At 41.9% G+C, this 14,619-nt stretch overlaps 1 protein-coding gene across 5 annotated transcripts in view; it reads left to right on the forward strand.

Moving 5' to 3' along the window:
- The window catches only part of DHX35 (DEAH-box helicase 35), a 43,774-nt gene that overhangs the window by 16,021 nt on the left and 13,134 nt on the right, over positions 1-14,619 (forward strand). For 3 of the 5 annotated variants that reach the window (XM_083618567.1, XM_083618568.1, XM_083618569.1), the window contains exons 5-14: positions 83-187; positions 715-776; positions 2,340-2,409; positions 3,007-3,066; positions 5,325-5,437; positions 7,184-7,280; positions 9,604-9,762; positions 10,575-10,785; positions 11,278-11,402; positions 13,625-13,679. In XM_083618567.1, the coding sequence (XP_083474693.1) occupies positions 83-187; positions 715-776; positions 2,340-2,409; positions 3,007-3,066; positions 5,325-5,437; positions 7,184-7,280; positions 9,604-9,762; positions 10,575-10,785; positions 11,278-11,402; positions 13,625-13,679 (1,057 nt within the window). Of the gene's footprint in view, positions 1-82; positions 188-714; positions 777-2,339; positions 2,410-3,006; positions 3,067-5,324; positions 5,438-5,658; positions 5,887-7,183; positions 7,281-9,603; positions 9,763-10,574; positions 10,786-11,277; positions 11,403-13,624; positions 13,680-14,619 lie in introns of all 5 variants that reach the window. The other 2 variants (XM_083618565.1, XM_083618566.1) reach the window with 1 other exon arrangement.

The following is a 14,619-nucleotide window of genomic DNA, read 5'->3' on the forward strand; positions in this document are numbered from 1 at the left end:
CAATTATTAATAAGGCCTAGTTCAAGAATTAAGTTTTGTTTGATGTCTACAGTTTTAAACCTCCTCATCTTCCTTCTATTAGATCGCAGGCCGGGTAGCTGAGGAAAGGGGTGCCTTGCTGGGTCATGAAGTTGGGTACTGCATACGATTTGATGATTGTACCGATCCACAAGCTACAAGAATTAAGGTAACATCTTTGAACAAATGCCCGTGACCCATAGGTGCAGAAATTTGTGTCCCCTGCTTTATCTTCCTAATGCGGTGAAATGTATACCCATTTCTTTATTCCATACATAGCACTAAAACACTATTCCATACTCAGCACTATACATAGCGCCATACATAGCCAGTAGAGATTCATAGGCTGAGAAAACGCAGTAGACGCAAGAGAAACCTGCAAAAATGTACATGTTGCAGCACCTGTTTGGTATTCCAGACAGGTAGGCGTGCGCTTCTCCAGGGGACTCAGTTTCCCTTCACCCCCACCTAGCTTTCTGTTGTTAGATAAAGTTGCTTGTCACTTCTACACAATTTGGAGTTCCCACAATCACGCTGGTACCTTCTTGTATGTGGATACTGCGTTCCTGGCTTCATGAGGATGCATTCTTGGCTCTGAACTTTGGAAATGCAGGGAATTGTGCATCTGTTGCCTAGAGTTTTGTGCTGCTGAAGTTGCTGAACAAGTCATCGATTGTTCTTGTATCTGTGTCTTAGTTCCTGACTGATGGAATGCTGGTGAGAGAAATGATGGCTGATCCATTGCTAACAAGATACAGGTTAGGCTAACAACCCTTTTAACTGCTGTATACATTAATGATGTAAGGCTTCCCCCACCTTTTCCTTTTGCTCACATTTATCTTTAGTTGGGCAGCAGTGATTAACTTTTTTCATTTTGCTTATTGTTCTGTAATTTGCCATGGATACTTACGGAACTTAATAAAACAATAAATTCTGAGCACAACCTTCTGTAATTGTGCATCGAATTAGGAGCAGCACCAGTGAAGTACAGTGCCCTTGATCCCAGAGGAATACCACAATTTGTCAGGGTTGAAGAACCTCTGTCCCAGGGGCTGAATGCAGCTGTCTAGGCTTCTGCATCCAGCTCTTGAGCCTCTTCTCTCAGGCCACACACCCTTGCCCCAGCTGTACCCTTCACCAGTCCTGTTCTGTGCTGTTCTTGACTGCATTTGCCAGGCGCAGATGTGTCATTGAACTGTGTTAATGCCTTCTTCTTGTCCGGGTGGAAGATGGAGGGGTGTCTGTGTAGAAACCCCTGACTTTTGTGTGGTTGGAATGTACAGTGGTACCTCGGGTTAAGAACTTAATTTGTTCTGGAGGTCCGTTCTTAACCTGAAACTGTTCTTAACCTGAGGTACCACTTTAGCTAATGGGACACGATTTCTGTTCTGTTCTCAGTAATGCGCTGAACTGAGGAAAGAGTCAGATTTGTTGCTCCACCCACTGTTATTACCCAGTACTGTAGCCACACCCAGTTTTACCTCTGTCCCCACCTGTACTGACTGTTGGGATACTGCTGGGAAGACGGGGGCATCAGGCAGTCCCCCAGCTGGCTCCAGCCACCGGCCGGCAGCCGGTCTCCCTTGGAACAGTATCAATTAGCGACACGAGCCTCAGATACATTTAGAGACCCGTGCATGCTCTATCAGCAGAGTGTGTAAGTCTTTTCACAGCAGAAGAGGTGGACAGAGAAATGTGTAAGCATAATGTACAACATTTTATTAAGCATAGTTCAGGAACAAAGTAAAGCATGTCTGCTTCCCTTCCTCTCCAGCAAAACAGCAGTAATGCAAAAGCTATATACAAACGGAAGTTCCCAGCAAGTGCTGGAAGTAAACAGGCATTCTACATACCATAGTCATGCCTGTTCCCTTTTAAGGAGGAACGGAACTATATCCTAACACTGACGTGCGGCCTCCCAAAGGTTGCTCATAAGGAAATGTGGCCCTTAAGCTGAAACTGGTTCCCTGTCCCTGGTATAAATGAACTTGCACGCACAATCTTCAGGCCTCACATTTTGTACTTTTACCGTAAGGAGTTATTGGCTTAAGAAAAACTATCCCTAGCGTTTCATTACCCTTTCCATTTTTTCCCCACAGTCGTGTTTAATTTATGGTTATTGCAGCTCTGCTGGAGTTTTAAATTCAGCTGAGTCATAAATGTGTGACTTTCAAGATCAGCTTGCATACTACTTCCATAATTATTTGAATTCTGCCTATTATATAATGTGTTACACTTGGTAAATTGGAATTTTTAAGGGGAACTTAATTTCAGCTTTCATATCTCATAATTGGAACTCTGCTCTTTTCTCTTTGATTCAGTGTCATCATGCTGGATGAAGCCCACGAGAGGACCTTATATACAGATATTGCCATTGGCTTATTAAAAAAGGTTAGAGCTCTCTTTGTGCATCCTGCCCCCATTCCCCCACAGTTATTTAATTTCTGAATTGAGCAAAAGGTTATAATGTTTCTAGAATTATAACCTGCTCAGAGTGTCTATTCAGTTGTCTGTGTTTGTGAGCTGATTACCTATGTCCTACTATCAAAGAGTTTGCTGCTCTGTTAAGCTTGCAATGGTGCTAATTTTGAGTTGATTTTCATAATGGATGCTATTCTAGAAGGAACAGTTCTGATGGAAACAGCAAGATGAATCCTACCATACTTGTTAATAGTTTACAGGGCTTTAAGACATTTTCCTAAGGTTTGTAAGCATGATACACCGGTGGTGGGGATTGTTTTAGTGGTAGCATATTACTTAAGCTCATACACCTACATGATTTTCAAACGTGGGAATATCTGGCTTGGTTTGCAATGCATAGACTCTGAACAGGATAAGTCATTTCCTGAAAAACAGAGATACTTGATTTTGCTATTGTTTTTGTATGCATATGAGACCAATGTCTTTCATAAATTATACGAACAGTTCTGGGGTTCTGTGGTGATTAACCATAATTGAGCATTAAAAACCCCCTGCTGTGTCTCACAGGTTCAGAAGAAACGAGGAGACCTTCGCCTGATTGTTGCATCAGCTACACTGGATGCAGAGGTAGAAGTAACATGTTAGATTCAAATAATTTTCCCATTTTATTTTTGATAGAAAATGAAACACTTATCATCTTGTATTTCATTCTATAGAAGAGTAACGGGGAGCCTGTGGCCCCCCCAGATGTTGACATCTCCCATCATATTTTATCACTGGCTATACTGACTGGGTCTGATGAGAGTTAGAGGTTAACAACATCTGGAGGTTCTCTTCAGTAGAGTATGGGACATGGTAGCCTAATCAACACATTCATGCAGAGGCAGACCAAACCCCATCAGAATAGTTGGCAGTTGAACAAAATCACTGTTAAGTTTTTATGTTAACTCCCATTAACTTACTGGGTCTCTCTCCCTACCCCCATTCAGTTTGGGCAGGGGAACTAATTTCTTAACAATGAAAATTTTGGAGGTGGTGGAAGGGGGAAAGGGTTTTCAGCTTTCATTTTAATCTCACCCAGATAACTTTCACAGCTGAAATGCTTGCCTTTCATTGAGGTGAACATTTATGAAGCCACTAAGATTTGTATTTCCAATCCAAGTAAAATAAAATTTGGATGGTATTGCCTACACTTAATCTGCTGGTGCTAATGTGCATAAAGTTTAAGCTTAATTGCTATTAGTTTTGGGTTACACTACATGCTATTTCCCTGAACTCTGTGAAATGAAACGTTTTTAGAAGGTTCTAGAGCAGATAATACCCAATTTGTGAAATTGTGTGGTCAGTTTATTTTAAAAGGGATTAGATTTATTCATATTTATGAAATAGTTATTGCAAAAATTGCAACTTTTGCATTCTTTCTGTTTGATCTGTTTTTTTTTTCTGTTTTTGATTAAAAATCAAAAGGCTGCACCATTTACATTGGTAACATGACTTAAAACTTCTGATGTCAGCCATATTTTCTCCAAAATATCTGATATTACTAGATAAAGCAAATTAGGAAGAAATTACAAAACCAAGGATACCTAGACTGGTTGCTACTTTGAAAAACATTTCAGCACTAGTTATGGGGAAATGTACCGTATTTTTCGCCCTATAGGACGCACGTTTTCCCCTCCAAAAATGAAGGGGAAATCTGTGTGCCTCCTATGGGGCGAATACAGGCTTTCGCTGAAGCTTGGAGAGCGAGAGGCGTCGGTGTGCACTTTATCACCGCACTTCACTTTATCAGCACTTTATTCCCGCAGGGCTCCGCAGGCTGCGGATAGCAGCCTGCAGCACGGAGCGCGGGGCACGCTGCAGCAGAGCACCCCGCGCTTCAGGCAGACATCGGCCAGCCCCACAAGCTTGGGGGACAGCGGGGAGGAATAGCGCCGCCATCCCGCTGTTCCCCGACCTGGTTTGGTTTCCCCGACCTGGTTTTGGGGGGGAAATAAAGGAAATTTCCCCCCCTTTATTTCCCCCCCAAAAAACTAGGTGCGTCCTATGGGATGGAGCGTCCTATGGGACGAAAAATACGGTACTTGTTAATGTTTTTGGTTATATATTGAAGTATGTTTTGTAGCAGCATAAAATATCAGAAGTTCACAGAGATGGATTAAATTATATTGCTCGACCTCCATAGGGTCTGGGCTGGGGTGGCAAATCTGAGCCTGCAAGCTGGGTCAAACCTGCCCAAGTAATTCTAAGTAGCCTAGCAGGAACTAACTTTAATTTACCACCACCAGCAAAATCTGTGTCAGAAGTCGTTTCCCTCTTTGAGCATCCTGTCACCATCTGCTTGCAGGGATACATGAGGAATTATAGGTGTCTTTGCCAGGTTACCTGGGATGTTTTTTCCTCCCAATCACAACACAGCACTAGGAGGAAAAGTTCTTCTAAAATCCCAGGACCTATGTATGCTCTTCCATAGATATGCAGATAAGTAAATGAAGTCACCTGGAGCATAAGTTGCTCACAGTAATGTCTTGCTTTCCTGAAAATAACAGGTGATATCCAACTAATCTGTTCTGTCAGCGCAAGGATTTCCACTTAAGCAGCCAAACTCGCCATGTGTCTCTTAAATTTGATCTGGGGGTTTCCCCAGTCCTCCAGAGCAGATGTGAGGAGGGCAAGGAACACCCACAGGGAGATGAATGGGGGAAGGTCCATTGCTCAAGCAGAAATCCTTGCCAGTGACAGAACGAGTTAGTTAGGTCCCTCCCTATGCTTATATTTTGAAAGAGAAAAGTAGCAACACCCTACTTTTGGCTCCTGAGTTAGGAACTGGACTCGTTTAAATAATGCACTGATTTTCAAAAAATTGTTTGCTATCTTTGCCCTAGAAATTTAGGGATTTCTTTAACCAAAATGAGACCAGTGACCCAAGCAAAGATACCAGCATGATCCTTACAGTGGAAGGGCGAACATTTCCAGTGGATGTCTTCTACATTCAGAGGTCTGTTCCTGTTTAATACTCGTAAGTGGTGACTAGAGGAGCGTGCATCTTGTGACACCCGCTTGTCGTCCAAAAGTCTGGGCGGGAAAGGGAAGCATTAAACGGACCTTAGGTATTATTTTAAAGAGTTGTCTTTACATGGGTACCGGCACGTTGAGGATGTAAACCTGAAATCTTGCTTTCCAATTGAATGTGTCTTTCTCCTATTTTGTGAGCAACAGGCGCAGACTTCAGTGGAGGAGGGCTTCGGGAACCTTCCCCCGTCCCCTTCTGCACCGGCCAGCTGGAGCAGACTTCAGACGAGTGCTACGGGGACTCGGTGGAATCTTCATGCTTTTCCTCCCCTGGAATCTTAGTCCTTCCCTTCCCCCTCCTCAGAAGGGATATGGGCAAACCTGGCAGCACCTTCATGCCCTCTCTCCTCCTCCTCCACAGAAGGAGATGGACAGGTCCGGTGGCAGAAGTGGGCTCGTTTTTTTACCCCTGCACACACAGTGCTTGCTTTTGTGCTTGCGCTGGGCAAGGAAATGTGGGTGTCATAGGCGGATAATCGTGTGCTTTGTGAATCGTGTCCCTTTTATGTTCTTGCGACCTTACTATGTTTGTGTCAGGCATCTTTGAGGAATGTTCGAGTAACAGTGGCAAAGCATTCTGGGAGAGTAGCCATGTTGGTCTAGGGTAGCTGAACCAGCAGACAGACTTCAGGGCTTATTATATCATTAGATGCATGAAGCAGTGCGTATATATGGGTGTAGTAATTTAGTCCTTTGTTTTTCGTTCCTTAAACACTGTATGAGGTGATTGCGTATTATGCAAATATTAGAGGCTTGAGTTTCCAATCTCTCCAATTTTTATTTTAATATTTTTAAATATACAAATTTCCATTCCTTTCTGAGGAAAACTAGGACAGCTATTTGATTTAAAACAACAACAACACGTGGCTACTTACTAGTGCATATAGGGCTGCCTCATATGTGCATGTACATAACTTGATTCCGATATGCTTGGTCCTACCAGCTGAATGGGTGCACTGATTTCACTGGAAAGCTTTTGTATGATGTAGTATGGAAATTCTGTGGATGGCGTTGTATCTGTGATGACCCTCTTGCATATGCAAGATCACGTGATGCAGGCATTGAGTATTAAGCTTCCATGTGTGATCCAGTCCATAGTTAGATGTAAATTTTCATATAGGGCATTGCCATATTGAATGCCTTCTCTGCATGTTAGAGGCTCTTACAAAATTTGCTTGTTGTGTTAAATTGGATATTGCAGTCCCTTATAATAGACGCATAGAATTTATTCAGGTAGTAAGAAGCAATTTTGTGTGTTTTTACAATGCTGAGTGCTTTGTAGGCAAATATAAGTACAACTGAACTGTTTAAAAAAGTAACTTGTTTAGATGTCAAAGCAACATATTGATTGAACTGTTTTTCTGCAATTGTGAAATAAATTCTTGTGCGTGTATGTGATATAGAGATGGAGGACTCTCTAGATACAGATATTCAGGATTTGTGATAATGTCAAAGAAACAAGTGAAGTTATTTTAAGTGACTTGTGAAGAATTCAGAAAGGTCCAGCTAGTGCCAGGATTAATTTTTAGGTCATGTATCAAGCATACTTCAAGTATGTGAGCTGTCTGTATTACTTATGAAAATCTAACTATATATTCCCTTTTTTATCCTGGTGATAAGAGCATGTTTTGCCTTCCTTACTTGAAACTCATGTCTATGCTTTTTCCAACAGTCCTGTTCCAGATTATGTGAAATCAACTGTGGAAACTGTTATGAAAATTCATCAGACAGAAGGTGATGGGGATATACTGGCATTTTTAACTGGCCAGGTAGACACAAAAGAAATGTTTGTCCTGTTGAAATTGTTACTTTGGTATAAGATATGTTCACTTTGTGCTGTGCAATAATTCTGAAAACATTTTTTTTATGCAGAATGTGTGTGAGAGGGAGCAAGGATGTAAAATGATAGTTTCAATAATTCTAGAATTTAGGGTTGCTGCATACACCTGTTTGGGGTTATACTAAACTGTGAAATACCACTGTGGTTCTAATCTGATTTGGGAAGCTTCTAAGTCGCCTGCTTCCACCTGCTTACTATGGTTTTGCTTCATCAGCCATATTTCAGTTCGTTCAATCAGTTGTATTTCAGTACAGCTTGAGCTTCCCACTTACTCCGCCGGGACCGTATAACACCGGTCCTGAGAGATCTGCATTGGCTCCCAGTACGTTTCCGAACACAATTCGAAGTGTTGGTGCTTACCTTTAAAGCCCTAAATGGCCTTGGTCCTGTATACCTGAAGGAACGTCTCTACCCCCATCGTTCTACCTGGACATTGAGATCCCACGCCAAGGGCCTTCTGGCAGTTCCCTCATTGCGAGAAGTTAAGTTACAGGGAACCAGACAGAGGGCCTTCTCGGTAGTGGCACCCGCCCTGTGGAACGCCCTCCCATCAAATGTCAAGGAAATAAGCAGCTATCCTATTTTTAAACGACATCTGAAGGCAGCCTTGTTTAGGGAAGTTTTTACTATTTAATGCTGTATTGTTTTTAACACTTGATTGGGAGCTGCCCAGAGTGGCTGGGGAAACTCAGCCAGATTGGGGGGGGGGTATAAATAATAAATTATTATTATTACTCCGCAAGCTACTCCTATTGTACAACAATACCATGCAAATTTAGCATTCCTTTCTGTTAAGATCCTCAGATGTGGTCCTTTCCATTTGCTTTTCCAGCCTAGGACGTGTCTGAACTGGTGCCTGTGTTCTTTGGCTTTAATTGATCATAGCAGCAACTTGTGAAAGTAGTAATGATGATGTACAGGAGAGAACTACACCAGCATTATGCTTCCTCCTCTGCAAACTGTGTCCACGGTTGTAGCACCATGTATATTTCTGTCTCTAACACAGAATGCCTTCCTTGTAGCACACATACAATGTAGGTTGTAGTGACAGGAGATGCAGTGGAGCGCACTTGACTTGGCAAATCCCAAGGGTTAAAAATTCCCTGAAATAATTTTGACAATATAGAGGGAATTTGGCCTGTGTGTTTCAGATGTTTGGAAGCTGCAATCTCAAACAGAGATGCCATTAAAACATGTAGATTCTGAAGACTGTCACTTGTACTGCTAGTATGAACTGTTCTACTACCCGGGTAGAAAGAAAATTTATTACAGTACCTCTAAATTAATCAAAACAACTGTATTACCTGTATGGAATAATTATGTTCAAATACCTTTTTGGAGTTCCAGAAATGGAGAAAGCATAGCTATTTTGGTCAATTGAAAGGCTGAGCTATTTCTTACAGCGCTTAAACAAAAGTATTTGCAGCTCAGAAGTTCTCTTTCCCTGCTACAGCTTGTAATGTGGAAGGGGGGTTTCCTGGAACTATCCCACTGTGTGGTCCAGCTAGCTGCTGAAGCTTGCAGTTCTCATCACAAGAAAATCATAGTTCAGTCAAGAGAGAGAGAGAAAAAGCAGAAATCACTTGTGCATCCTCTTGTCATTGTTTGTTGTATACAAAGCAGACCTCTTGATAGCTTGTGATTCGGAAGTTGTGCAGTATTTAAGCATGAACTGCAAAGTCGGATTCTCATTCTTGTGTGTCTGCTGGAATGGAACGATAAGACACAGTAATTGCAGGGGTCAGCAAACTTTTCCAGCAGGGGGCCGGTTCACTGTTCCTCAAACCTTGTGGGGGGCCGGTCTAGATTTTGAAAAAAAACAATGAACGAATTCCTATGCCCCACAAATAACCTATGCCCCATTTTAAATTCCTATGCCCCATTTTAAATAAAAGCACACATTGTACTCATGTAAAAACACCAGGCAGGCCCCACAAATAACCCAGAGATGCATTTTTAATAAAAGGACACATTCTACTCATGTAAAAACACGCTGATTCCCAGACTGTTCACGGGCTGGATTTAGAAGGCGATTGGGCTGGATCCGGTCCCTGGGCCTTAGTTTGCCTACCCATGGAGTATTGGATAAAGATCGCCGGTCATCTGGCAACTTTTAAATAACACGTGAGAAGAAATTCTAGCAAGACACTACAGTATTTTGTTTTTTAAATTCTCTAAATCTGCTTCAGTCTCTGTGATATGATATTGGAGCTTAAATTCATTTTGATCTGCTTATATTGATGTTTTTCTAGGAGGAAGTGGAAACAGTTGTTTCTATGCTGATAGAACAGGCTCGGGTCCTTGCTCGCACAGGGATGAAAAGACACCTGCGAGTTCTTCCAATGTATGCAGGATTACCTGCTACTGAGCAGATGAAAGTGTTTGAGAGGGTATCGCCCAACGTTAGAAAGGTAAAGTTGCTTCCGTTGTCATAAATGAATAGTGCACTGTGCTTGCGAATTGGTGGCATTGCCCACCGTCAATTAATGTTTTCCCACATTGCATTTGGTAACCGATGCTGTAGGGTTTTCTGTAAGTCTCCCTCTTGGGATCAACTCCATGTACCCTTCTTGTTAAACAAGAATTTTTACTCATTTTTATATTGCTTAGAGCAGCCTTTCTCAACCTTGGGCTCCCTGATGTTGTTGGACTACCACTCTCATCATCTCTGACTGCTGCCCCTGCTAGTTATGGATGGTGGGGGTTGTAGTCCAATAGCATATGGTGATCCAAGGTTGAGAAAGGCTGGCTTAGAGGTTAATCATCTCTATGCTTTGCTGCTGCAGTTCATGGTAGCTCATTTACTTCCCTCAAAATGCTGAATGCAAGACTACAACCCCTGCCCTGCAACAATGCCCACCCAGGTTGTTTGTAATGAATATGTTGCTTTATTTTATCTTATTTAATTCTTTGAAGACTCTGTGCTTTTCTTCTCAGCTGCAGGGTACATATCTGCCCTTATACAAATCAATGGCTCTCTTTTTTGCAGCACCTTCAGAGTTTTGTGCGTGCATGCTTAGTTCTTTTCTTTAATGCAGCTTTTCAGACAAGCATTATTGCTGCTAGGCTAACCACTCCTAGAAAACTTTTTGAATTAGAGTCCCATTATTGTGATTCCCCCCTTATAGCAAACTTTTTCTGCTTTTATTTTCTTAAACTTAGCAAGTCAGGAATCAGCAAGCATAATAAATCCCAAAGAAACTGGCTTTCTTTATTCTTTCAGGTGATAGTGGCCACTAATATTGCAGAAACGTCCATCACAATCAATGGAATTTCATTTGTGATTGACTGTGGCTTTGTGAAACTCCGTGCGTATAACCCCAAAACAGCTATTGAATGTCTTGTGGTTGTCCCAGTATCAAAGGCCTCTGCCAATCAGAGAGCAGGTCGTGCAGGCCGGAACCGCTCAGGAAAATGCTACAGACTTTACACAGGTGAAGTGTGTGCAACACTTAAAGCTTTGCTCTTTTGTTTGTGGCTTGGGTGGCACTGTACTTAAAAATCTTTCCTCTCCTCTTCAGTGGGGTCCCCTGACCCACCAGCTTGCTGTATTTGGGGTTGGGTGTGGGCACCAGGGATTGCATTTCTCAGTTTACATTTCTCAGAAACATTCACTTTGCAGGCCTTTTTCACCTGATTCAAACCCTTCCATCTCTGATTCTACATGCTTGACATGTTCAATACTCGCTTTTGCATTTAGATAAAAATTCTCAGGCACCAGATACTGCAAAATTACCTTCTTCAAAAACCTTTTGCCAACATCATCTTGTTTAGTTAAGTTGTCTTGTTTATCTCAATTCCTTACTAAGCATAATGGTTAACATTAGGAATGTCTTGTTTATTCTTGTTTTTTCTTAAGTTCTGGAATGTTGTAGAGGTTTTTGACTTGAAAGATTTGCATTTTGAAATGTGTGCCCTCTTCACAGAGGAAGACTTTGAGAAGTTGCCACCGTCCACCATTCCCGAGATGCAGCGCAGTAACCTGGCACCAGTCATCTTGCAGCTCAAGGCTTTAGGAATTGACAATGTGCTTAGATTTCCTTTCCTCTCAGTAAGTATGGGATTCTTGTTTAATTTTTCCGTGTTCTGTGGTTTGTCAACTTTATCTACACGGTATAAGCCATTTTACAAGGACTCCAAGGTCTGCTGTCCTGTTGTGTTCACGTGGACCATATGCATATCTTCCTGTTAAATGCCAGATTAAGAAGTGTTCCTTCACTTTTATGTTCCCTTTTGTTTCTGCATGTCTCATGGCTCTTTCGGAATAAAGGTTCTAAATGCCTGCAGGCTATAAGGAGAGAGGTTAAAAAGAGCTTGTAAGTCTTGAATGTTCTCTGAACATTACTAGTAGGTAGCAGACCATCAGAGGTCAATGGTTCATAGCCTAGTAACTATTGCTCTGACACTCAGGAAGTAGGATAGGGTGGACCTAACACCAAGGTCGAGTGTTTGCCTAACTGCTTCTGAAGAGCCCTGTGTTTTTAGTAAAGAAAGCAAGAATCTCGGGAACCTCCACAGAAAAAAAAATAAAGAATCCATTTTCAGATGGCTTTCCAATCCAATGCTGCTGTTTTGTTAATTTACACAGTGGAACTTACCCTACCTTTGCTCTGCCCTGCAGCCCCTCTGGTGAAGACACTGTTGGTGTTATTGGCAATAGACTGCTTGGTGGTTGTGATTTTAATTGTAAACTATTTTGAGATGTTGAATAGCCGAGGAAGTGGTATATAACGATAAATATATAGATCTGTTAACTAGATTTCGCAATCTCTTCCCATGTTTAGCTTATGATTGAACGTTATTTGCTGAATGGGGACATCTAGGGGTCTTCATGGCTAACAACATGCTGCAGCATGCAGAATATAGAGTAACTTGGGACTGAATAGCTTTTGGTCACAGCAGCGCTGTTCAGGTTTCACATGCCCAGAGCACCCTGTCTTGGAGCAGCACAGCAACTTGGACTTGTTCTGACCAGGAGCCATTGAAATTGCACTGAACAAATATAGTCAGTTCCAGCAGAGAGAGTTTGTGGTGATGTCGCATGGAAAGATGTTGCATCAGTCTAGCACAGTTGAGTTGTGCATTGTGCCCTTGCGGGCAGCTTTGGCAGATGATTCACTAAAATTTAATTTTGCTCTGATTCCGCCTCATACAAGTCCAGTGTCTCTTTGCTTCCTGATTCTTTTCATCCCAGCCTTCAATACCAGTCTCTGGCCAAAATATTGGAGCACATGGTTCTAGGTTTTGCAGTGTTCCCCCTGTCATCCCTTCAACACACTCCAGCTGTCACGAGCAATTTAATAAAACATATATATTAAATGTAAGCATACTTGTACTGTTCAAATAATTTCCCCCACTAGCAGGATTTTGATGTTTTAGTTGTACCTTTCTAAATCTTTGGATTTATTAGATCCTATATATAACTTCCATTTTCCAGTGCCACCTTATCCTTGCGGTTCTGGAATATTTAAAGTTTCTGGTTTAGTACTTAATATTTGGACTTCAGTGCTTTATGTGCCTCCACAAGGCAGTTTTGAAACTCTGTTCATGTTAATCAGGGGTCACCAGCTTTTTTTAATGTAGTGGGCAACGGTCACAAAATGTGGGCATGGCATAACACTAAATGGCTGCCACATTTAAAAGAGCAAAAAAAGAAAGAAAAGGGACCACAAAATGGTGCAGCCATTCTTCCTCCTATCAGCTGCCCCATCAATAGTGGGGAAAGGAACCCACATCAGAGAGAAGCTGTTTGTATCTTGCATTGAATAAAATGTAGACATGTTTAAGGGAGCTTATTTAATTAAAAGAGGCTAAGGCACTGTGGACAAAGAACTAAGCAGGAAAGCCAAACAGTCTATTGTGGATTTTTACTGAGATGGTTTATGGGTGCCATGAAAGGTACTGGCACCTGCAGGCACTGAGTTGAAGACACCTGAGCTAACCATTTGAGTTCAAGGCTCTAGTTTGCTGAAATGTTATCCAGCATGACTGCTAGAGAAATTTGTCTCGAGTAGCTAGCAAAACCAGAAGATTTCGAAGTCTTGATGTTCACAGCCTGTACAAGGCTATGAAGCAGTGTTGACCTGCATGGCTCACAACTCTTTTCAGGAAATATCTAAAAAAGTTTTCGACCGTGAAATACCTGCAGGCATAAGTGGGACCTGGGTGAGCGATCACATGGGAGCCATTATCTGTGTCCCTTGAGTTCATTGTAATGTAATAAATGTCCTTACAGTAGGCAGAACAAATGGTATGTATGTGTTTTCCCCCCAGCCTCCACCTGCTCAGTCAATGGTGCAAGCTTTGGAGCTGCTCTATGCATTAGGAGGTAAGGTTCCTCTGCTGATTTCCGTCATTTTTCAGCTGAATTGTGCACCATTGCCAGCAATGCTGTTAAGTTCATTAAGGCCCTGCACTTTAGACTTAACTCCAAAATGTTAAAAGGAAAACTGAAATGTAATAGTGGACTTTTATTGTTAGCATCTCATGAAGAGCACGTCAGGCTTTTGAGATGCTGGGAGATAATGCGTTTTCTTTAAACAAGGTATTGTGGTTTCAAGATAGTCATTTATCTCCTCAATCACTGTCTGAGTCCGGTTTCCATGCTCAGATTTTCTGTAGTTGCTTTCACATTGTGTTCCCATAATAATAATTCTGTTTGGTTCATATGGAGACACATGTGCAAGGCAAGCCGCTGATGGATTTTCATGGGTGGTTTGCAAGTACAGACATGTGAACAAGCCTTTCTCATTATATAGTCTGTTGGAGTAATTGAAAATTATAATAAGTAAAGCAGTCCTTCAAGGTGTGGGGTTTTCATTAGAACCCTCTCTCTTTCCTATTCTTAGCCTATATGGATATTGACTATATAGTTTTTATATAAAAGAAGGCACTAACTGGCATTCATATAGCCAAATTTGGGAGTGATAGCTAGGCCCCTGTTAGCCTTGGCTGTTAGTAGCTTTGGCTGTTAGTAGCTTTGGCTAGATGCTCCAGGAGCCCTCTTTGTCCTCTGTGATAATACCTATAATCTGAGGTTGCTATCAGATCTATTTGCAAAGCACGCATAATTAAATCCTTCAGTAAAAGAAGTAAGGGTGTGTTATATATGTGCCGCTACAAGATCAGAGACCATGTGAGGCAGCTACCTTGCGGCAGCTGGGAAGATACGGTCTGGTCAGTAGCTGAATGGGAGACAGCATGGGAGTACCGTGTTTACCACCTTTAGCTCCATGGTAGAAGAAGGGTGGGCTTAAATGTAGTAAAAT

The sequence above is a fragment of the Podarcis filfolensis genome, assembly GCF_964270895.1.
Source record: "Podarcis filfolensis genome assembly, chromosome: 6".
In the NCBI taxonomy this organism is placed as follows: domain Eukaryota; kingdom Metazoa; phylum Chordata; class Lepidosauria; order Squamata; family Lacertidae; genus Podarcis; species Podarcis filfolensis.